Source organism: Lepidochelys olivacea, assembly GCF_965140295.1.
Source record: "Lepidochelys olivacea isolate rLepOli2 genome assembly, chromosome: 26".
Lineage (NCBI taxonomy): Eukaryota > Metazoa > Chordata > Testudines > Cheloniidae > Lepidochelys > Lepidochelys olivacea.
The window spans coordinates 11,581,500-11,606,468 of record NC_140436.1 but is presented as its reverse complement, the minus strand read 5'-3'; the positions used below and the strand labels follow the sequence as shown (position 1 = coordinate 11,606,468).

General features: G+C 45.3%; 1 protein-coding gene across 2 annotated transcripts; it reads right to left on the bottom strand.

Annotated features, from left to right (window-relative positions):
* Positions 1 to 293: 293 nt before the first annotated feature.
* Positions 294 to 23,306, bottom strand: LOC311513257 (uncharacterized protein C2orf42; the record flags this gene model as incomplete). 2 transcript variants are annotated; one of them, XM_084614943.1, is made up of 9 exons in its annotated part: positions 294 to 979; positions 2,020 to 2,182; positions 2,976 to 3,076; positions 5,898 to 6,005; positions 7,959 to 8,063; positions 11,522 to 11,626; positions 11,966 to 12,076; positions 14,841 to 15,675; positions 23,216 to 23,306. In XM_084614943.1, the coding sequence occupies 8 exons, from the start codon at positions 15,661 to 15,663 to the stop codon at positions 771 to 773; spliced, it is 1,725 nt and encodes a 574-aa protein (XP_084471069.1). In that variant the 3' UTR covers positions 294 to 770. The 2 variants fall into 2 exon arrangements, with proteins under 2 accessions (XP_084471069.1, XP_084471068.1); XM_084614942.1 differs by lacking the exon at positions 23,216 to 23,306 and having other exon boundaries at positions 14,841 to 15,684.
* Positions 23,307 to 24,969: the final 1,663 nt, after the last annotated feature.

Below are 24,969 nucleotides of genomic sequence, written 5' to 3'. Positions count from 1 at the left end.
CCGCGCCAAAGCCCACTGAGGGCTGTGGAAAGACCCAGCCAGCAACAGCCTTTGGATTAGGGCCTAAAACTGGCAGGAGAAGAAAAAGCAGCAGGAGGGCAGTGCATTGGTTTGTGCGGCTGCTGCTCTCTGAAGCAAGTCTTCGGAACCCTTCTGTAGCTCAGTTCACCCGCCCATCACTGGCATGATGGGCTAATAGTATTGTAAGTCCGGAGAAGGAACCTAGTACAGGGCCTTTTCTCCTTTTCAAATTGCCTTCCTCCCGCCAAAAGAGGTTGAAATCAAAAAGCAGCACCGTTTTCCAGTGTGCTTTATTTAAAAAAAATATTTTAAAGTATGGCATAAAATCAGACACTGCCATGATGGTTCATGTAGTAACACAAGGATCTAACTCCCTTCGTAATAGACTGTCTTCTCCCAGCTGTGAGCTGTGGATAAGTCTGTTTTCAAGGGGGAAGTGACAGAAAGGAACTACACCCCAAGGATTTCAATGCATCCTGGTGAATGGGAATGCAGAGGTGTGTTCAGAATACAGTACAGTTTGAGTGAAGACTACATGTAAAGCAGCATCAAAATATGCTATTTAGAGAGCAGGTGAGGTGCCTTTCGTCTAGTGTAGGTCCCGCGGCTATTTAGAAATCAGAAAACATCAGATTTACAGAGCAGTTCAGTACGGAACCCCGTACAAGTTCAATGCTAATAGTGCCCCGGGCAGAGAGGCCACGGAGCAGGGCTGTGCAAACTTAGCTGGAGAGGGGCTGTGTGTTAGGTCAAGGAAAGGTGATGGTGGTTAGAGGGGTTAGCTCCAGGGTCTGTTCTAGTGAAGGGCGTTGCTCCTGGTATTCAGTGGTATGTCCATTCCTGTGATGGCCATATTCAAACTTAATCCTCAGCTCACCAATTTTGGACTGGGGTAAAATATCCGGGATCCACTCAATAGTGAAAGGTGTCGGTTCCTTCTGATCAGGTGATGTGTTGCCTGGGGAAAAAGAAGCAAGAGGCGGTAGCATGTCAGCTGTATCGCTCTAACAATATATTAGACGGAGGTAAAAAAATGACCTCACATACAGGGCTGGTTAAAACTAGGCTGAAAATTAAGGATGAGTAGCTGTGGGCATAGCTGGTCCTTTAGATGGCCAAGTACCCAATCTGTGGGCACACCCAGGCTGCCCAAGTGGCATTAATTGTGCCATAATGACAACTGCTTAAAAAATAAATCCCACAAACGCTGGCTTAAACCAGAATTCCCGGCCATTTCTGCCACAGAATTCAATCGTGTCCCCTGAGGCTCCATGCCCCGCCCCTTCGTTAGAATAACACTTGCTTTCTTCCATCCATTGTCTTGTCTGTTAGCTTGTAAGACTTTGGGTGGGACCTGTCTCAGGGCACGATTATACAGCATCAAACACAGTGGGGCCTCTCGGTACTCCCAGGATGTAAAACCAGCCCCATTTTGCAAGGAAAGGGTTTTCTCAGAAGTCTTTAACAGGACGATGACATGAGTCATTGAGCTGACCGTATCTGGCACTTGATTTCATCCAACACATTTACAAAGGCGGATGAAGCATCACTAGCCCTGTCTGGGGCCACAGAGAGGTGAGGCGACTTGCTCAGATTCAGGCAGGGTGCCATTTATCAGCATGAGGCCTGTACGCTCGTGGAAATAAGTGGTGCATAGATCTTGTACCGACCCTCTGCACGGATGTGAATTTCACCCACAGAGTCGGTGGCAGAGCTGGGAAATTACCCCCTTCTGTTCACTTCCTCTGAAGCATCTGGCCCCGGCCACTGTTGGAAGACAGGATACTGAGCCAGATGGACCATTGGTCTGACCCAGTATGGCCAGAACTAAGGACTCCTCACACACAAATGAATCCAGGGTGTCCCGTCTGTCCCCCACCATGCTCAGACCACTGGATGACAGTTCTCTCTTTTCTCAAACAAGAGTGGTAGGAACTGGTCAGGAGGTAACAGCTGCTTGGGTTGATTTCACTCTTCTTCCCTCTGTTATAAACTTACCAACTTTGAGGAAGGTTTTGAGTTCCAAAGGCCGGATAATCGGCTGCTTCTCCAGGCGACCGTACGTCTCCGCGATGCTCTCCACCTCAACCTTGGGGCACTTAAACAGCTCGTAGGTCCCATCCCGGTTCTGGATGAAGCTGCGTGTGATTTCCAAGGGCATCTTGCAACAGAAGCCAGGCACAGATGATCAGAAGAGAGCTTTAGGGGCCGTCAACCACCACCAAGCTGTATTTGGAACTGACCCTTAGCCTGCAGGCTCTTGGCAGAGCTGGGGTGTGCAGTCTCAGCTTCACAGGTGCCTGCCAACCACCTCTACAGACCTGGAGCGTGGGGGGTAAGCCCATCTGAGCTTACAGTCCCTGCCCAGTGCTCCAGAAGAGAGAACCCACCACCAAAGCCCTTGCTTCGAAGCTGTAGGAGGTATTCCTGCCTGATCCCAGCTGTGGTAATCAGTTAGTCCCTCTAGCTGAGGCTGGAATATGCTCACCTGATCCCTGCTCAAATGTTCCCACCGAAGGAACTCTGCCAATTAATGCTTTCCACTGCTAGAATCGATTGCAGACTTTCCAGCTCAGAATCACTCCGTTGCGAAGCAATCGAGGGCCCCAATTCTGCAAACTCTACGGGCTAGTCTACGCTATACAGGCTTTGCCAGTATAACTAAACCAGCAGTGCCTCCTAGTGGAGATGCAGTTCTTTTGTAGGTATAGCAAAAAGACAATTGCTGGTATAAGCCGAGTCTACATACATGCTTCTAAATAACAAAGTCATGCTGATAAAACTTGGTTGCACAGATCTGACTTTACCCAGGTGAGCAGCCCCCATGAACTCATGCGTGTGTTTGCAGGAGCCATGTCTAGCTCTGCCCTCTTTCCTCCCCAGCCTGCTGACCTAACCGACTGGGCTTCACGCTCGGTCTTTAGAGAGGAATCAGGAGAACAAACACGCCTTACCTCAGGAGTGTCAAATATTTGCTTGACCTGCAGGATGTTGGTAATGTGCCAGGTGTATTTGGAGAAGGTACCCAAGGGCAGTGCATCTTTCCGGACAAAAGCTGTGAACAGGAAGACCATATTACAGATGCTGAAACCGTAGGGCCACCGCTGTTCTATATCTGATGGCAAACTAATCTAGTAACAAGAGGAGGGAGGCCACTGCATGGGACACGACCAGCAGAGTCGAAAAACGCAATTTAGTTGAAACCAAACTAGTTGGATGACGACGACACTGGATTTCTTCCACTGAAAGGCATTTTAAATGAGAATTTGTTTAATTTGGGTTTAGTTAACCACAATTTTGGGGCGGGCGGGTGTTTGTTAAAAAAAAACAAACAGATTTTCACACACAACATTTCATTTTTCCATCCGCTCTAGTCAAGGCTGCTGGGTTCTGTCCCTGGCTCTGCTACTAACTCCGTGTGTGGCCCTAGCAAATCACTTAACTTCCCTATGCCTCATGTCACTCCCCCGTAAAACAGGGATAGTAACGCTGACTGGCTGTACCTCAAACGGGTGCCCCGAGGCTATGGTTCCAAAGAGGGGCAAATAAACATATTTCTTACAAGATGTTGGTAAACTTGGAACAAAAAATACCCCTGAAGCCACAAAGATAAAATATGAGGGAGGAGCTGCTGAACTGTAACAAGTCTGGGCACTTGAATATTTGCAACAGCACCATGCTAGGCCATCTTTCTGCTGTGACTAAATGCTTCCACGTATTGTTCCTCCTACTGTTTTCTGTGACGGAACCGCACCTCTGAGGTCAGAAACACAAGCTATATAGCCTGGCCTACAGGGATACTGAAGGAGAATGTAGATGCAATACGCTCCGTGTCTAGGAAACCAAGACAACATTGTTTTGAGGCATCTGTGACCTCCCCGAAACTAGTCTCCTGTTGAGGAAAGAACTGACAAGCAGCGTGGTAAATATTTACGAAGAGGGGTTTGCCCTTGAACTATTCCTCTTTAACATCTCCAAGTAGTTAGACATGAAAGCAAGCCTCAAACCACGCTTGAGAATTAGGTCAGTGTTATTACCTGTAACTTGGGTGTGATAAACTGATCCACGGAGAGGCCAAGCAACCTGCCCCACGTTCATGCAGCAGAGCTGTGACTAGAGCTTGCTTTTCAGACCCAGTGCCCTGCCATTCGACTGCACTCCCTCCACTAAACATTGTGGGTGGCTAGAGGTCGGAGGAAGTGACTTAAAAATCTTGCCCATGTAGACAAGACCTACCATTTACACCGGTGTACCCTCTCTGAGGACACTCTTATTCCAGCGTAAGAGCTTTTTTGGTTTAGCTTTTCCCAAACCACACAAGCTAAACCAGAAAAAGCTGCTCACACATCAGAAGAGCGTGTCCACCTGGGAGGTTGTATAGCTTTACATTCACACCTTAGATCATATCGAAAAAGCTTTCCCCACATATACAAGGCCTTAGAGGTAGGAAGGTCATGGCTTCAAATTGGCTGAAGCACCACTGAGACTTTGAGCAAGTCACTTGTCAGACAGTTCCAGGTAACAGGTAAGTTACACTGCTATGTCAGCCAGAATGATTTTCAAAAACCCCGTGAATCGTAAAGTCTTTCCCCTTGTCACCTGATTTACTATTCTCTTCTAATCAAGGCTGAAGGCGAGCGAAGATTCACATATAGATGACACACTACAGGCTATTGCCTCCGATTAAGCATTTTTAAACTAAAAGAGCAGGAAAACAATATTTAGACAGCTGTTACTGCTCCGGATGAATGAACATGGTGTGAAATTCACCTCTCAGCAGAGGGCCAGCACAACACCTCAAGAGAGATTTAAGCCCTTTGATTATGAGTGAATTCCTCCCACTGGGCCTAAGGATTGTTAGTATGAATGCAGAGAATAGTCCCTGGAATATATGGAGTATTAATTACACTAATGCATGTTGCTAGAGGAGACTGTTACCATCTGTCACATCAATAATCCACAGCCTTAAGAATCGTAAATACGCATTGACATAGCAGCTCAGAGTGGCTGGAGAGCCGTCCCAATCTGAGGACTGACCACCACTAGGCACTGACCAAGTGGACTGGATTGGAAAGCCACCACTGGCCTTATGTCTGGAAAAGTTATAACCATGTAACTGTAACCATTCCACGAGCCTTATTACAGGGTCACAGTGAGTTTGTGTTGTAACCTTTCACCTCCTGGCTTTGGAGGTTTGAAGTCAGGTTGATACTTAAAAAAAAAAAAAAAAAAAAAAAGGTGAATACACGATTTTTAAAGTGAGCGTCAAGTTGATGTGAGGAATTGCCTGGCCCTGCAGTCTGGCCTCCTCTATTCAAAGTACAGGGACAGCATGGGTAGCGCAAAGCCTCCCGCACGCTGCCCAGCTCCACTCTTGAGCTGCAGTGAGCACCTCTACCAGGAGGAGGGGAGGTGGCATCTGTCTCTGTGGCCCATTCAGTCTTTAGCCTTTCTGCTGGGGCTGGCTGCAGAGATGTCACTTAGTGCCCAGAGGCATGATGGATTTTCGTGAGGTGGGTGGACACTTATTCATTGGGAACTGGACAGTCAACTAATTTTATAGACATCAGGTAGCCACGAGTGACTTTTGCTCACTGCTGACCTGAGACAGGTGATCTAGGCTCCATATCCCACCACCAATCCCCAGAGATATCCAGTGGTCCTTTCATTTTCTTTGTAACCTGGAGGAAGCACCATGCATTGCAGCCCGGCCAACAGCGTACTCCCAACCTCACCCATAACTTTTTATACCTCGCACTCCCAATGCATGGCCCAAAAACACTAAACTAGACTGATTTTTGCACGGAAACCACCAGAGATTACCCAGTGTTCAGATTTCCAAAGCTCTGCGCTTATGAGATCATAAGATCTTGTACCTGTAGTGGAATTAGGCAGCCGTTTCTTTGTGCTTCCTATGGAAATCCTCTGCTGCAGGGCATCGAAGAAAGACTGAGGTATATGGAACACCAGTGGCTCTGGTTTGCCTGCACAATAAACCAAGAAGGTTTTAGAGGAGAGAAAAAAGGAGCAGTTTGACTGGAAACAGGTGGTATGGGACATGATATTAATAAATATTCTTAAGTGCTTCTACAAGGATTTGGTTTCACTAGCACAAGAGGTAATCAGTTTTGTTTTCCCTTTAAGGTCTTGTCAGATCTCACAAGCTAGGCAGGGTCAGGACCGGTCAGTAAATGGGTCCCACTTTACAATAAGATTCCCTTTACAAATGGTTTATAAAGAGTTCATAAATGATTAATAGGTGTAATAAACAGTTAATCAATAGCTGTAGAGTCCAAAAAGTTGCTTATAACCAACTACAATACCTTCTACTGATGGACTTTTGTACCCATCCATAGCACCTTCCACCCACACCCGTAGCATGCTTCTAACACCATTTTATGAACCCATGTACCAAGTGTGAACAGCAAACAGTTGTAAAGGACTTTGAGACTGCTCTGAATGAAATGCACTAGACTGAAGTGACCTAGTTCTCATTAACATTTGCTGTCGCAGACCCTGACTAGCCAGGGTACATCCCCAGAATACGGCAACAGTGGAGACGTATACCCTACACATGAGGTGCCAGGAAGGGATTTTTGTTTTAAAAAGCCTAGAACGCCTGAGAGCCGGAGGAAGTTATTCAGCCAGTGGATCGTCTCACAAAACCTGTGCCAAGGCAGATCATTCACTCAGCCCCACCCAGACTTTTCAGCAAGAAACTCAGCGATAAGGTTGGCGTTCCCCGCACCTGAATCTCCCGAGTGCTGGAAAATCTTTGGTTGCCAAAGGTCACAATGTTTAAGATCCCAAATCATGAATGGTTAGATTGTCCCGAGGGCTTCCACAGCGGAGCACCCCACTGCCCTGCCCAGGCCTACCCAGATTTTGGGTCCAGGTTAGGTGCAGAGCATATCCCTGTGAGCACATGGGTGGGGCGAGGACAGAGAAGTGCTAGGCCTGTGTGGAGCTTTGGCTCAGCTCTACCCGGCGCCAGGTGCCAGAGGAACAGCTAAATGCACCCTTGTAAGGACTGCAACAGCAGCTTTCTTTATTCCAGACACACCTCCCAGAACAAGAGGGGAGCAGGGGAGGATTCTCCATGGCACAATGCATCCTGAAGCACTGCAGCTAATGCACCATCCTTTGCCTAAAGGCACAATCTAGCCTTAAGGGCAAAACTCATCCCAGTGCAAAAAGCCAGCACAAAGCCTCGTGCAACGACTCAGACCATGTTTGATGTTTACAGCAGTGGTTCTCAACTAGGGGTACACAGAGGTTTTCCAAGGGGTACTCAGCTCATTTAGATCAGTGTTTCTCAACCTGGGGGATTGTGACTCCCCGGGGAGAGGGGGGTGTCACAGGATGGGTTTAGGGGAATCGCAAGTGCAGGGCTGGCATTAGGGGGTGGCAAGCAGGGCAGTTGCCCAGGGCTTCATGTCACAGGGACCCCCGCGAAGCTACGTTACATGCTTCAGCCTCGAGCAGTGGGGTTTGGGCTTCAGACAAGGCTCACAAGTGAAAAACAGGCTCAAGTATCACACTGAAATGTAAGTACAATATTTATATTCCAGCTGATTTATAATTATATGGTAAAAAGGAGAAAGTCAGCAATTTTTCAGTGACTGTGCTGTGACACTTTTGTATATTTGTGTCTGATTTTGTAAGCAAGTAGTTTTAAAGCGAGGTGGAACTTGGGGTACGCAAAACCAATCAGACTCCCGAAAGGGAGACAGTAATCTGGAAAGTTTGAGAACCACTGGTTTACAAAGAGAATCAAGACTGAAGAAAATCGAATTAAATGCTTGCCCCACCCCAAGCCACATGCTCTTCTCTCTTTGACCCAGCAGATAGTTCAAGCTGATCACAACTTATGCTGCTTAACTAGCAACAAGACAAGATTCTAGGCTCTCACGAGGTGGCTCCCATACAATACTTACCATCAAATTGGTAATGCATGGTTTGATGGATGCGTTCGGTGACACTGGCCAGCCATTCTTGGAAGGACAAGGTCACCTGTGACTCATCCAGCAGCTGATTACAGGCTAAAAGAAAAGGAAACCCTTCATCAAATACAAATGCTCTCTTTAAACAGAGAGGATAAGCATTCTTCACTTCCCCAATGGTGTTCCCAAAGGAAACAATAAGCAGCAAAAGGCCAGATACATGCTGGATTCACACCAGAAGCTCTCTGTGTGCATACATATATATCAAAGTATATTCAGCATTACATTTATCAGACAGTTTCCAGAACTTGGTGCCCTTCACTAAATGCAAAGCAGAAATACGGGGTGCACAGTATAGGAGAGCAATGAACAGCAATGTTTCTGCTGTGATGAAGAAGACATTGTTTCCATTACACATCTCATTTTCAGGGGTTTATAACTACAGTTGAGTGAATGGTTTCTGACTAATTGTTTTTTTGCTGAAAAATGCATTTTTCAGGGTCTAAAACTGTTTCTGAATTTGATGAATAGCCTTGGCTGGGGAAGGAAATTCAAAAGAGTTGAAACATTCTGTTTCAACAGGTTCATTTCAAGCCCGAATTTACAATCAAAATGTTGTCAGCTTTAAAAAACAAACAAACTTTTTTAAAAAGGTGAAAAACGCCCAAATCAAAACAAAGAACTCAAAAAGCATTGGTTTTGGTTGACTCAAAACATTTTGGGTCAATTTGATGAAAAAATTCACTTTGTTTCCAATCGAACCAGATTTCTTCTTCAGATTTTTTGGGGCAGCTCCCAACCTAAAAAGCCATTATTCACTCAGCTCTACAATTAAAACTCATTGGGGCCCGACAGTTGGCATGTACTGCCAAGTGTTTGTGTAACTTACACACACACATCCCTGCAACTTTACACCTTATTTTCAGAAGTGTTGAGCTCCCTCAATTCAGTGGAAGCTGCAGGTGCTCAGCTCCACAGGAAAATCAGGCCTTTCATATTGCGTATGAACTTTCATATAAACTATATCCCAAAATGAGAGTCGGAACTCAAACCGGCACAGACTTGCAGGTGTGGTTCATTTTACATGCTGTGAGAAATTGTATTGAAGTCTGCGGAACTATACACAGGGCATAAAGTTAGGCAATCAAGTAAGTATTTGCAGGATTGGGGACATAGTTACATTTTGCTTAACTAAATCCTCCCTAAAATGTCAAATGGCTATGGTGCTTTTTGCTTCTAAATGTCCTAAATGGCTGCGTAGTGTCACTGTGTGCTATTAAACAAATCGCTATAGCCAATCCAGAGTTGAAAGTACTTTCAGTAAAGGGTAAGCAGCTGTTATGAGCTGAGAGAAACCTTGTTACAGGATGAGTTAAAAACCCCATTGAGATTGATAGGTGCAAACTCACACTTCACTCAACATAACTGTAAGCATAAGCCTCCACCTAAGACAAAAAGTGTGTGTGAACCTGTCCAATGACTCCTATTTTGGCTGAGTATTGTTTCGGGGGCGGGGGGGGGGCGAGATGAGAGAACTGAGAACGGACAAAGGCAGAGGCAAAAAGCAGGATAACCAACTAGGAGCCTGTATGAACAGCGTGACCCTAGAAAAAGCTAGAGAGAGTGTTTTTGGGTCTACTGTTGGCCCAACAGGCTTGAGGACAAGAAGCTAAGAAACTGCTCCTTTTGGTCTTGGTTCCTCTTGCATTCACAGGAGCAGGGCTTTGTTCATTCCTTGTGAATAAACATGATTGCATCAGAGAAAACAGAAGACTTCATCAATGTCTATTTCCAACTGGAACATTCCCAGGGCCCTGAATTCTAAGTAGCCGATCGGGTTAAAAATGGACAAACTCCTCTTACTACTGCTCGTAATCCCATTGGACTGTAGCAGGATCAGGCCCCAGAATAAGAAAAAGTAAGATGCACAGACAAGGAGAAAGATATTTTCAGCTGAGAGTTGATGAGATAGAAGAGGGAGTCAGAGATTGCAGTAACTGCTTTGAAGCAGAGAAAAGGAAAACTGATTTGTTCAGTCTTTAGCTCTTTCCTAGAAAAAGTAATGAGAGAAGAGTGCTAAGAAAAATCTGACAAACCACTGGCAATCATGAGTTTCAGGTGAATAAGGAAAATGAGTAAATAGGAAAAAAAAAAAAAAGTTTATTTTATAAGACCCTGATCCAAATACCATTAATGTCAATGGAAAGGCTCTCTCAGGTTTCCATGGGAATTGGATTGAGCTTTAAATCCCTATGTATCTATCACGGTAAACAGAAATAATCCTAAATATATAGAGAAATAAGCGAGCCTACAATGAAACAGTTCCAAAATATACATGTATAAATACCTCAAAGAAAGCCAGGAGTTATTTGAGTTAGTGGCATTTGCGCTTGTTGTGTCCCCAGCCAGAACGACAGTGCTGGCTCTCCCTTACTTAAATTACACTGGTATAGCTCTGCTGGATTTGATGCAGTTATACCGGTGTTACTCAGGAGTAAAGGGGAAGAAAATCAGGGCCCTGGGCTTTAGAAGAACAGGAGACAGAACCTGGCTTGTCTTTTTGCACAAATATTTGCCACCTGGTGGTTGTAAAATGCATCTGTTCACTGATTCTGACAGTGAATCACTGATTCTGATTCTCACGCAAACATGCAGCTGGGAGACGACACAAAGACAGTGACAAAGGCCAGAATAAAAGCTCAAGTCAGTTTTCTATTCCCGTTTGGCCAAACTGTTCAGTTTCATCTTAAACAATTTTTTATTTTATATTAACACAACGCTATCCTCTCTACAAACGCTTTTTTTTTTTAAACTCGGAATGAGAAGGAACAAACCCTAGCAGTTACACAAGAGAGTGAGTCAGCACCATCTTTCAGACAGACACTGGTATTCAGGTGTATAATTTTGCCAATATGCAGGAGGAATTACAGAAGAGCAGCACAGAACCATCAGTTGCAATAGATTCATAGATACTAAGGTCAGAAGGGACCATTATGATCATCTAGTCCGACCTCCTGCACAATGCAGGCCACAGAATCTCACCCACCCACTCCTGCAATAAACCTCTCACCTGTGTCTGAGCTATTGAAGTCCTCAAATCGTGGTTTAAAGACTTCAAGGAGCAGAGAATCCTCCAGCAAGTGACCCGTGCCCCATGCTACAGAGGAAAGCGAAAAACCTCCAAGGCCTCTTCCAATCTGCCCTGGAGGAAAATTCCTTCCTGACTCCAAATATGGCGATCAGCTAAACCCTGAGCATATGAGCAAGATTCACCAGCCAGATACCCAGGAAAGAATTCTCTGTAGTAACTCAGATCCCACCCCATCTAACATCCCATCACAGGCCATTGGGAATATAGGGTCTGATTTTCATCTCACTCCATTGCAAACCTGGAGTTATTCCAATGGAGTTACATCAGCGTAGGTGAGAGGAGAATCAGACCCATAATGTTTCTTTCATGGCCCTTGGTTTGCAGCATTTTTCCCCACTCACTAGGTATTTTTGTATTTCTGCTGCTCTTATGGCTGAGCGAAAGAGACCGCAGAAGTGAAACTTACCTTGCCTTTTTAGTGAAGATGCAACAGCTGGCTTTTTCAATCCGCTTTTCCTCAGATTGCAGTTGGCCGGATCTTGAGCCAGGAGTGGGCTATTTCCTTGGGTACCTTAGGTTCAATTTAAAAAAGCTTTCGTTTCCAAGCTTTAGCAACATATTCTTTGTAACCTGCAGAGCTAGAATAGTCGCTTCTGATAGTCAAGTTTAACAACTGAGATACCCAGGGGCTCCATCCCTGCACAGGGATGGAATGGACGAGGTGCTTTCCACCTCTAACAACCAGCACCTCACGTGCACTCAGAGACAAGACAGAGGAAACATCTAGTTTCATTGAATCCTGTTAAAAAATCATAGGCTGGTTAGAAGATTCAAATGTTCCTCCAAATCAACCATGACCTGATCCAACACCCACTGAAACCCCTATTAAAGAACTGAAATGGTCCCTTACCAGATGCTTCATCTTTTTTCCTCTTTTTTGGCTTGGAAGCAGTGGGCTCGCCAGCCTGCACGGTGGATTCAGGATGGCAAACTAACTGGGGCACTATGATCCCTTTGAGACCTGGAAAAAACAACCGTTGAGTCTTTATAACGAATCAATTATAACTAAGCGCAAGGTTAAGGCAACATCCTGGCCCCGATCCTGCAGACATGTATGTGCATGCTTAAATTGACAGACGTGCACAATCCAACTAAACTCAGTGGGGCTACCCATGTGTGAGGTTCCTCACCTGAAAGTGCAAGATCTAAACTTAGTCTGTACTTCAAACGTCCCCAGCTTTGTTCATTTCTAACCATTTCTCCCTCTCCATGTTAATAAGGGGCCTGTTCCTTCCTCACCACACAAGTAAGGATCTCGGACTGTCAATAAGCCACATACCCAGAGTTCAGCTACATTGAGTTACAGGTGCGAAAAAAAGAGTGAGTGAGAAAAGAGCTTCTTTCCCATGTGTACACAACTGTAAGAATTAGAAAAACAAACGGGAAAATCAAAAGGAATACAGACATGGATAAGATGTCAGTGTAAGCTCGGGTCTCCATTGCTTCTGTGTGCAGCAGCTTTTGCTTCAATATTAGCGATCCTAACTAATATCAAACCACAACACACCTCTGTACGGCTGGCACAACAGCTCCCGTATTCAAGGCAAGATTAATTCATTCCCAATGCAAACGGACAACTCTGACATTCAGTAGGAACGGTACATGCTTGTACCAGGGTTAGCTGATTTCCAAAACATTTGGCTGAAAGGATTGCTTTGTAATTTAAGAGGTAAAGAACTCAATAGGCCAATTTCTCTCATGGGGTAGAGCCACCAGGTTAAATGGTGTTACATGAGAGATTAACCTGGCCCAGTATGTACACCTTGGCAAAGTGGTGGTGGAAACGGACATGGTAACAGCTGAACAATAACCATAATACCTTGCACTTCTTTACCACTTCTCACCCAAAGATCTCAAAGCACTTCACTAATCAGTTAAGCCCCCAAAGTTATTAGGTATTGTTCTATTTTATAGATGGGGAAAGTGAGGCACTGATGGGTTAAGTGACTTGCCTCGGGTCACACAGCAAGTCAGCAGCAGCATTAATGCGTGTTAATATAGTTTGGCCACTTAGAGCCTGGTTCTGATCATACACCAATTTCACAGCACCTAGCAGAATGCGACCTTGATCCGTTACTGGGGCTCTCCCCTGCTCCCCAATACGAATAATAATTTACACTGGTGTAGCGCCAATGCCTGATCTTAATTACACTGGCATAAATCAGAATTAGTCCCGTAGGGCCAAAATTTTTAAAGGTATTTAGGAACCTAAATTCAGTAAAGGTATTTATGCTTGGTGTCGACTGGAATTTTCAAGAGCACCTTGGTGCCTAACTCCCTAGGTCTATCTTTAGGTCCCTAAATAGCTAGCAAAATCAAGCCCTTAATGTTCACATAGCCAATTTGGTTTTGCTAGATGTTGGAAATAATTTCCCTAATTAGTTTACTCAGCTTCCACACAAGTGTTCTTTTATTAGTCCAAAGGCCACTTGATGTAGATTACATCCAAAATACAAATACAAACATATACCCCCTTTTACTCTATGTCCAGTTAGAAGCATTGGCCAAATACTCACAGCAGTATACCTTGGGAGATATATTCACGTCATGGCATGACTCCAGAAGGGGAAAGAATAGCTCTGACAAAGAAACCCCTAAAACCTTGCCTTTTATACACTATAATAGACAAATGACATTATTGCTGGTTACTGCACCAGCTAAACCCACAAGAGGCAGTTTAGGGCTGAATTTTGTCCTTCTCCCTCCACTGAAGACAAGATGAACCTCATCAAGGTTTTATGTCCAATTAAGCGTGTTGTCTTTATTTTTATTATCTCAACCCAAACCTTAAAGAAGATAACCCTGATATTTCAGGGGTCACTACCGATTAAACACAAACAATCCTTTCTCATCATCTCTTCTTCTGGCCACATACTTTGGGCTTATCACTTGTGCTGACATCCAAACGCAGGTTAAAACTGTCGTTCATCCAGGCCCAATGTAGGTCTATATTCCTACCCTAGTGAAATTTTTTAACTTCTCACAAACCAGGCATCCTTCCCTGCAAAATAAAGAACTTATCCACTCTAAACCAGGCGAGTAAGGAGCTTTCAGAGGCCGCGAGAATAGATTCTTTCAAAGCTGTATTTAAGCAGGGTTGATTAGACAGTCATCTCTTAACATACACCACTTAAAGACCCAAATCCACCTCCCTACCCAAAAAACCCCTTTAAAACCCATTAGTCTTGTGTACCCCTCACCCCTGAATGGAGAGATGCTCCCTCCTAGTTTAGCTACCCCAAGAGAAACTCCTGTCTGCCTCCCACTCCTGGGTTCTTGATTTTCTTCCACATAAGGCAGCCCAGCAATGATCCACTGTGTTACTGCCTCTGCCTCAGTACTCCCACCCAGACCATCCACATGAAGTTTCTGCTTCCTCTTCTAAAGTAAGTTACTTACATGGGGATGAGGTGGGTAATCAAGCCCGGGTGGGGGAGGTGGGAAGGGGGCGATAGCCCCCTATGGTTCTGATCTGCTGCAGGCCACATTTGTTTTCTGAGACGGAGACAGAAATGCTCTGTGGCAGGCATGGTTTTAGCAGTCGTCAGATGGGGGAATGGACAGCAGCTTTCAGGCAATCCATCCTCATGCAGACACTACCCATCAGTTGGAATATTGCTCACCAAACCCTGGGCTCTCTCATTCCCACTCACCCCCATCTTTTTTCGCTCGCTTCGTCATTCTAAACCTCCCTGCAGGCCCACGCCTGCCCTAGCCCCGCTTACCGCTGGAATCGTAACTCAGGAAGTCCGAGAACTCCTGCGCCAGGGTCTCATCACTGGCAAAGGCAGAGATGCAGGCGAAGAAGTGAATGCATCTCTGTGCGGCCTCTTCCTTGGCAGAGCTGGCCTTGCTGGATTTCAGAGTCTGGCATGAGCAGAGAAATCTGTGCTCTGGCACATTCTTACTGCTCATCTTCTGAGCAAAGGAGGCGTGGAGATACCCCAAGCTGTGCTTCTGACTAGCCTTGCACTTCACTACCAGGATGTTCTTGGTAATCCTTTGCACCAGGGGGCCAGTGGGCTCCGTTGCCAGCTGCCAGATGGTTTGCTTCGTTTCAGGGGAGGCCTGCATGGAGTTTAAGATGGAGCTTTTCAAGGTCAAAGGGGTGGCCTCGGTCTGACAGTTCACAGCCAGCTTGATGTGCTGGCACTGGTTTTCCACCACGCCTTGAGTGGCTGCCTTCAAACACGATGGGACGTAGCAGCGCCCGGAGCTGAGCTGCGTGATGATGGTTCCATCCACAGTCTGGATGGTTGTCTCTGAAACCCCCAGCTCCACAAAGCACCGGTAGTCTGGCCCCCTGTCTCTCTGCCGTACCGAGTAGATCTGCAGATCCGAGCCCGTGATGATCTTCACGGCGTCGACGCCGGGCTGCTTCCGAGCGCCGTAGCGGAAGATCGTCCCGCAGGTTTTGTTCTTGCAGCTCAGCCCTCGGGTGCCGTTGTAAGTGCCGCACCGGGGACATTTCCTTATTCCCCTGAGCGTAGCTTTTCCCAAGTCCGATAAGAAAGCTGGGACTTTAGTCCTTACTGAGTTCGGGTCCATCCTCCAGGGAGCCTGAAACATCAGAAAAGTCAAGAACTCAGTCAAACTGGATCTCCTGCTTCACTCCCTTGATGCTCATATTATGATAATTTGTATTACAATTGCACCTAGAGGCCCCAATGGGGCTCAATGCCCCAGCGTCCTAGGAGCTGTACAAACACATAGTGAGACACCCCCTGCCCTGAGCAGCTCAACAGAAAAAGCAGACAAAAGGTGGGACACAGAGGCAGAGAGAGGGGAAGTGACTTGCCCAAAATCACATGACAGATCAGGGCAGAGCTAGGAACAGAATCTAAGTCTCTCCAGTCACAGTCTAATGCCCCATCTGCTAGACCATGCTGTGTGTTTCAAATCATTTGAGTATAATAAAGCATTAAAAATTATATTTCAAAGAGCGTCCTTACCTGTGTTGTTCATCACAGCTTCTCTTAATCAAAGAATTGAAAAGAATGTAGGATTAAATCTTCAAGGGGCCCCACAGATCACAGAATCATAGAATATCAGGGTTGGAAGGGACCTCAGGAGGTCATCTAGTCCAACCCCCTGCTCAAAGATGCAGTCAGCCTCATGCATACATAGCCACATTCCAAGCTGAGAGACTCGGACTGTGTGAAGTGGGGCACTAGTATGGAGCAGCCATCAGCATGTTTGTCACCATGCCATCTAACCCTAAGAGCAGCGCTGAAGGTGGGGTGGTGTTTTTGAAGCCATGTCAGGGATCTGGATGCCCTATTCCAGTACATTTCCTTGAGAACTGGGTGTGCAAACTTCTTAGGCAGCTCTGAAAATCTCAGTCACATTGGTTAAAATAGTGGTGGCTGATTGATCCTAGTGTTTCTTTAGCTGGAGGTGATAGGTGGGCACTCTTTCAAAAAAAGCTCTGGAGAGACAATGCTGTCTCTGTGTGTGTGTCTCTCTCTCTCACACACACACACACACAGCATCATGTTCAGTCTATACGCTATTTTAAGTCTCTTCAGTCCAGGAGAAAGTAAAGTTTAAAGACACTTACTATATCAATAGGGCCCTTCATTTTTGGTTTTTATTTTAATTTTTCCCAGGAATTTATCGGTGTTTATTACTACAACAACGAAAAGAGGTGAAAATCAGTAGAAAAATCTATTAATAATTTTTCTGGGTAAATATCAGGGTTTATTTTGGTGGCCGGAAGGAGAGGGGAAAAGTATTCAGTGGATGAATGTTTTGATGAATGGAATTTAGTGTGGTTTTCTGCAGAACTAAAACAGAACTCAGAACACAATTTTTCCTCTGAGTTTAAGAAAACAAGATAGCTCTAATCCCCAAATAAAACTTTTCATTTGAATAATCAGTTTACAGTTGTAGACCTAGTACTATTAGCCGATAAATATTTACATTTAAGAATTGGGCCACATCACTTGCAGCGCGTACACTCAACTCCATCCTTTTCTCCTGGTTTTGTTTTTTTAAAACTTTCCTTGTGTTCTGAATCTGATACAGATTTTCGTTTTCTTCCCATTTTAGCGGGTCAGATCTTTAAACCGCTCCCTGCTAACGGCTTGAAATGTGTCCGGGGTGGGCGTCAGGGTCGTCAGTACGTTCAGACGTGCAGGCACTTCAGGGCTTGCGTGCGTGCCTGTTTGTTTATTGTGTGTATCCTCTAGCCTCGCTTCCACAGGCAGCTTTGCATAGACACACAGACTACTGTATTCTCGTAATACGATGTAATTCATGCAACATACGTATTTTCCTAACAGAACAAGTTATTTTCTATATATTTGAATGATACAAAAGTAGGGTGAAAATCGGGAAAAAAAATGAATAATACTTTTTGTGAAACCCAAGATTTTTTCAGTAACAATCAGTTTAAACTGAAAACAAAGAAGCCTATATAGCCATAATACTGTTGTACCCACCCTGAGGCCTGGTCTACACACAGTTTTTATACTGATATAATTATTTTGATTAGAGATGTGTGAGTTTTACCAATTATACCCAGAGTTACATAGTTACATCAACATAAAGGTGCCTTATACCAGTACAGCTTATTCCTGTCCCTCTGTCCCATATGGGAAAAAGCTATACCAGCATAAACACTTTAATACTGGTATAAATGCATCCACACGAGGAGGGTTGTACTGTACTACTTATCCCCGTCTAATGAAAATGGTATAACTTTTGTGTGTAGACAAGGTCTGAACTTAAAACCCTGATCAGAATGGCATTACTATGATATTCTTACTATGTAGGGATCTCATCTGTCAGCCCTAACTCAGACGTAGGTCTGCTAAAGACAAAGAGCCTCCCTCTTCCGGGTGTAAATCAGGAATAATTGACATCAAGGAGTTACACAAGTGTTAGAGGCAAATCAGGCCCCACGAGTCAACTCAGAGTTAAGGCTGCAAGGATCAGGGTCTTGACCCCTTGCTAGCAATCTGGATACTACTTTAAGCACCAGGGCCCAGAGCCTCAAAAGGATAAAGGCATCTAAATGGGACTGCAATGCCGGTATCTGAATATCTTTGATGATCTGGGCCCAGGGGTCAAATTCTGGTAGGGTTGTCTCAGCTCTTCTAAGGCAGAAACACTGACTTCTATACAGCTTGTTATCAGGGGTCTTTTTGATGTGTCCTTTGAATATATATAAAATCTCCCTTCTCCTCTGCATGGACATAAAAATCCCCCAGCAGCTTTCAACGTGTAACGGTTTGCTCCAGGCTCATGGCCAAAAGCTGCTTACTCCCCACTGCTGCACAGTGAGCTATGCACTGGCTCTCTGTAGGACAGCTGGCCTCCTGCCCGGATGGTAGCCTTCCTTCAAGTGTGAATGCCTTGTTCTTGCCGGTCATGGGGCTGAGAATGAGAGTTCCGCATGTGGCTTGCAGAAAGTGGTCAATGGCAAACTGAATTGGGAGGAGGAAAGGCACATAGAAATGTAAGGGTACATCCTTAGTGGTCATTAAGAGAGTGTGAGTTAGTTCCATGTGTAGGAGTGAACAGGGGGATGACCTGAAAGAGAAGGGGAATATGAGAGTGGTAAAACAAGATAAAAAAAGTCACTGAGATGAGGGAACAGTTGTGCAGAGCCCTGAAGGTGAAGATACGGGATGATCGACTATTTTCCACAGTTGATTATAGATATCTGTGGGCATTACAGCTGGAGTTCCCAGCATGCTGGGAGGCGCAGACAAAAAAGTCAATGTTCTATACCACAGATTTATAAACCCCATCCCTGCCTCCACCCACACCACCACAATGTTACCTGACAATACTGCTGACGCTTCCTTCAGAGGAAAAGCAACATAGGATGTAAGTTGTACTCACATCTTCAGGTAAGAATGTCTCATGTGGGCTCTGTGTCTGGGGGGATGGGAAAAGGTCAGATCTGATGCTTTCAAGTCTTCCTGGAATTCTGACCAGTGTCTAGCCTCTAAATTTTAGAGGTGTCATAATAAAGAAGTTCCGTTTGATCTGCTGGTGGCAGACTGTCATGCTGTTGCTCTGAGAGCACAGGGGTAAGCTGCAGAGAGGGTAAGACCTTGGTCTACAATCAATGCAGCAGAAAGTGACCTTTGGAACATACTGGACATCCCGGGAGTAGAATGTATAAGGCTAGGACTTGAATGATGTGTGCTAGGACTTTGGCAAAAGAATGAGAGGACCAAGTGATCTAATGGCTTTTACTATACAAAATGAAAAACTAGGCTAGGAGACTTAGATTTGTATTTATTTATAATTTTGACTGGTAATATCAATGGTTCGTTGTAAGCTTTTTTTATCTATTTAAATTTTTCACCGTTGCAGGAAATTATGTGGGGGGGAGAGGGGAGGACCAAAATGATTTAATGACAGTAGATGTTGAGATTAAAAGTTAAAGCTTTATAACTGTTAAACACAAATTGTCAACGTCACATGTCAAAACACACAAAATAAATACCCTTAAGTCAAACTCTAGTAAGTTCTCAAATAGTTCTTTTCTTTCTTTGCTTATCTGTACATTCTGATCATCAATGAAAATATTTTTGCATTGACTTCAATGTACAGTGAAATCAACATTTACCAAAAAAAATCTCATTGTTCCAAGTCTAGATATAACCAAAATGACTAGGTCAGAGAACAAGTCCTTACTGAGACCATTAGCAATAGCCCAGCGAACTTTGTAAGAAAACTGAAATCTGCCAATGTTTTGTAGGTGGGAAACACTATGCAATGAGACCTATTTGTGCTCAGAGCTACCTTATGATCGAGCAAAGGATGATGTCAATTTATTTCACAGGATGTGGACCTTGTCATAAGTGTTATTTGTTCGTTCAGTGCCAGCAATGTGCACGACAGAAGATGAGACACAAAAGTAAAGCCATTTCCTGCCCCAATGAGCTTCTGATCTAAGCAAGACCAAGTTGACACTGGGAACCAGACGAAGAAATAAGTTGGATGTTTGTTTTTATTTGTGCGGTAATATTGTTGACTCACAAAGAGATGAGTGGTGAGGAAGGATTTTAATGTATGACAGATTCACCCAGGACTGAATGAGACGTTATGGAACTTTGAAGAACAGCTACCAAACATGTACAAACTTGGCTATGTACAGTAATCCCATAACGTTACAGATTCAGAGGAATCTCTATGTTTTGTTATTTACATGTAAAAACAAAAAAAGCATGTAGCTGATACACAGAGATAATAAGAGTTCAGAAAATACTGGAGAAAAAAATGTCATAGCATTTGAAAGACTCTTTAGTGGGATTATTTGGGTTGGTCTTTGTTCCTTGATTTATATTTAAAAGATGCAGATGAAGAGTATAGAAGTATTATATAAGCAGTGTGTCTGAATGCAGTTGTTTGCTAGGGGTCTTTCCTTCCTTAATCACACAGGGCTTGAATAAAATAAAAAGTTAATTTACAAGCTAGGCTGAATAGATTGATCCAAATCATTTACAGCTTTTAGACCTTTCTAGATTAAGTGAGTCCAAATTTTGCTGCACTGTCAATATGCCAGAAGCCCCAGGGCTGTCCCTATGTAGCATAATAGTGAAGCAGCTTGCATCCAGCCTCTAATACAGAAGGGTGGTTGGTACATCAGATGAGTCACAGCACACACTATCCTAATCCAGCATTCTTCAGGATGAAGTTCCTTTCGCTTTGCCACAATGAATTAATTACATGAACATGATGCAAAAATATTGTTCTCTAACAACCTCTGCACCATCACATCACCAAATATTGAAGAAGTTGTCGTGCAAAATGTTGTGTCATAATATCACGGTAACTCAATGGCTACCCTAGGCATTTCTGGCAAAAAAAAATTCCCATTGTTGCTAACACTGGCGTGCTGGTGTTAACAACAGTAAAGACACTAATGTAGACAAGGGTCCCAGTGTTTTTAAAACCCTATCATTTGGCAGGTGCTCAGATCAGGGTTAGTTAGACACCACAATGCTCAAACTGACCACAGGTGATCTGTCTATCCGCACTAAAACTATCACAGATCTGCATCACTTTTAACAAAAAATGAGCAAGTTTTGCCAACCCTCCTGCCCCCAAAACCCTTGGGTAGTCACAGCCTCTGATGGTTGGAGGATGTCACATTACAGCACAGGTTGACCTGATAGTGGCATTTCATGGTGATGCCACATCATGATACAAAGATTTGTGATTTCCCAATGGCAAAGTGTTTTGATGTTTACAATGTAGTAATGATGCACAGAGATTTTGCGAAGTTACCATAAAGATGCAAATTCTGTGTCTTCAAGGCATCATCACATCACTATGCCAAATAATATGACATCACAATACAATGACGCCATGAAGACAATAAAGGACCCACAACCTGGTCATGTGCACTTTTACATCATCACATCAAGAGGCCAACACTGTGATGTGACACTGATGTCATACTACAGTGACTTCACGGCATCACTTGGTCTACCAAACGCAGCCACATGCGCTGTGGCATCCTTATATTGCGGTGTCACAGTGACTGCAGAGATGACGCAGCACAGTGTCACAAAGGTATGTGTGTCGCAGCACCATGGCTACACCAGTGTCATAGTGACACTGATGACATCACACAAGTGGTATCACAGCACCACGGTTACACTTCTGTGTCACCATGGCACTGTTGACATCACATAAGTGCATGGGCCGCAGCACAATGGTTACACTCCTATGTCACAGCGACATCGATGACATCACATAGGCACGTAGAATCCTAGAATATCAGGGTTGGAAGGGACCTCAGGAGGCCATCTAGTCCAACCCCCTGCTCAAAGCAGGACCAATCCCCAACTAAATCATCCCAGCCAGGGCTTTGTCAAGCCTGACCTTAAAAACTTCTAAGGAAGGAGATTCCACCACCTCCCTAGGTAACGCATTCCAGTGCTTCACCACCCTCCTAGTGAAAAAGTTTTTCCTAATATCCAACCTAAACCTCCCCCACTGCAACTTGAGACCATTACTCCTTGTGCTGTCATCTGCTACCACTGAGAACAGCCTAGAGCCATCCTCTTTGGAACCCCCTTTCAAGTAGTTGAAAGCAGCTATCAAATCCCCCCTCATTCTTCTCTTCCTCAGACGAAACAATCCCAGTTCCCTCAGCCTCTCCTCATAAGTCATGTGTTCCAGTCCCCTAATCACTTTTGTTGCCCTCCGCTGGACTCCTTCCACTTTTTCCACATCCTTCTTGTAGTGTGGGGCCCAAAACTGGACACAGTACTCCAGATGAGGCCTCAGCAATGTCGAACAGAGGGGAACGATCACGTCCCTCGATCTGCTGGCGATGCCCCTACTTATACATCCCAAAATGCCATTGGCCTTCTTGGCAACAAGGGCACACTGCTGACTCCTATCCAGCTTCTCGTCCACTGTCACCCCTAGGTCCTTTTCCGCAGAACTGCTGCCGAGCCATTCGGCCCCTAGTCTGTAGCTGTGCATTGGGTTCTTCCGTCCTAAGTGCAGGACCCTGCACTTATCCTTATTGAACCTCATCAGATTTCTTTTGGCCCAATCCTCCAATTTGTCTGGGGCCCTCTGCATGCATGCGCCGCAGCACCATGGTTACACCTCTATGTCACAGCGACATCAATGACATCACATGGAGGCGTGCGCCGCAGCACCGTGGTTACCCCGGTTGTGTCACAGCGACATCGATGACATCACACAGGCACGTGCGCCGCAGCACCGTGGTTACCCCGGTTGTGTCACAGCGACATCGATGACATCACACAGGCACGTGCGCCGCAGCACCGTGGTTACCCCGGTTGTGTCACAGCGACATCGATGACATCACACAGGCACGTGCGCCGCAGCACCGTGGTTACCCCGGTTGTGTCACAGCGACAGAGTCGCTGATGTCACGGGGTGCACGTGATGTAAGGAGGGTGCTTGCGACAGCACCGACGACACACGCTGATGTCACCACCTCTCCCACACCAGGGCCCGGGAAAAGGGGCCTGAGACCCCCCCCCACTATTTCCCAGTAGCCTCTCCGGCCTCCCTGATGTCATTTCCTGTTCCGGGGGGGGCCACAGCGGGGCCCCTCCGGAGCGAGACTTCGGCCTCGCGTCGGCCTTACCTGGGCGGCCGCCCCGGGCCCCGGGTCCCAGCCGGGCCGCCTGCGAAGGGGAGTCAGCGAGCGGCCTCCGCCATGGCTCCTTACAAACGGCCAGCGGGCCTCGGCTGTAACGGCAGTCCCCATTGGTCCGCTGTCCGTCACGTGGTGGGCAGGCTGAGCATGATGGGAGAGGTAGTTCTGCCTGCCAGGGGCAGGCCGAGCAGCGCGCTTGTTATTGACTAGGGCGCTGGGCCCCAGTGGCTGGAGCTCAGGAAGGCCTGGGAGTGTAATTAATCTAATTAATGAATGGGCGTGAATTAGGATGCCCGTGAGTTAATGGGTGCGAGTGCAATTAGCAAATGAGTGGATGAATGAGCCTCTACCATCAGGGTCCTAACTCCAGAGTATCCCTAAACCCCTGGGTCTCAAACTTTTGCACAGGTGACCCCTTTCACAGAGCAAGCTTCTCAGTGCAACCCCCCCTTTATAAATTAAAAACACCTTTTAATATATTTACCACCATTATAAATGCTGGAGGCAATGCAGGGTTTAGGGTGGAGGCTGACAGCTCACAACCCCCAGTTCGATAACCCCTGCCCTAAACCTACCAGAGGCTGAGACTAAACGGGGGATAGGGCACTGGAAATTGTCCTGTTCTGGGCATTAGCCCTGAAGCATCCGGCTCCAGTTGGATGACAGGATCCTGGGCTCCATGGACTGACAGCTGGTCTACACTAGGAAGTTCACTGGTGTAGCTATGTCTCTCGGGGTGAAATCCACCCCCCAAGACACATAGCTATACCACCAGCCTAGAGAGGGCTAGGCCCCTGGAAGAATTATTTCATGAAACTTGCTCCTGTGCTAACGGAAGAACCCCTCCCAACAGCAGCTACACTGACACCCTTAAGAGCATTACCACAGTAGCTCTTTAAGCATAGATGTAACTTTGTCAGTGAGTTAATGGCGGGGAGTGTAACTGAGTGTGAATTAGTAATCATGTTACAGGGGGCGCGCCGAGGTATAGATGTGAATTGCGCCTTGTCTAAACAAGAGTTTTACTATTTATAGGATGCTGTATCAGCATAATTAAGCCCCCTAGCTCTACCGCTATAAAACATGCATGAACATGTTCCAGAATAAGTGGCTTTTTGCAATTTAGCTTAATCATCACCACCACCACATGCTCTTAAGGATATTCAGAGGGGCAGTTATAGTGACATGGAGCTTTAACTTCACACCTTACATGGTTGTAAACTTTCCCGAAAAAGACCAGGATTGCACGAGTTTAAAAAACACACTTTCACTTATGTGTTAGTGAATTACACATTCACATTGGACTCAGGGCCAGATCTTCAAAAGCATTTAGGCTCCTAACTGCCATTGATTTCACTGGAAGTAAGGAGCCTAAATAACTCTGTGAATCTGTGCCTAGGTATTCACAAGTATTGCCAACCCCAACTATTCAAAAATCATGGCAGGTAGCCCTAAAAATCATGAGATTGGCTTAAAACTAGTATCTTAAAAATAAAATGTGTTCTTCTCATTTGACTTCTAATTTTTGACGTTTACTAGTACAGCTTGGTCAAGCTTTTCTCAAACACTGAGGGCTAGAATTCCCCCCCCCAATGAAAGCTGAGGATTCCAAGAGCTATGGTTTCAAGAAAAACAAAGCAAGACTCCTTGTAAAGTCATGAAAGGCAGCAACAGTGTGACCCTTTCTAAAGCAGTATCACTATGTTGCAGTATTTAGATTGTGAACATTACATGGGAATGTG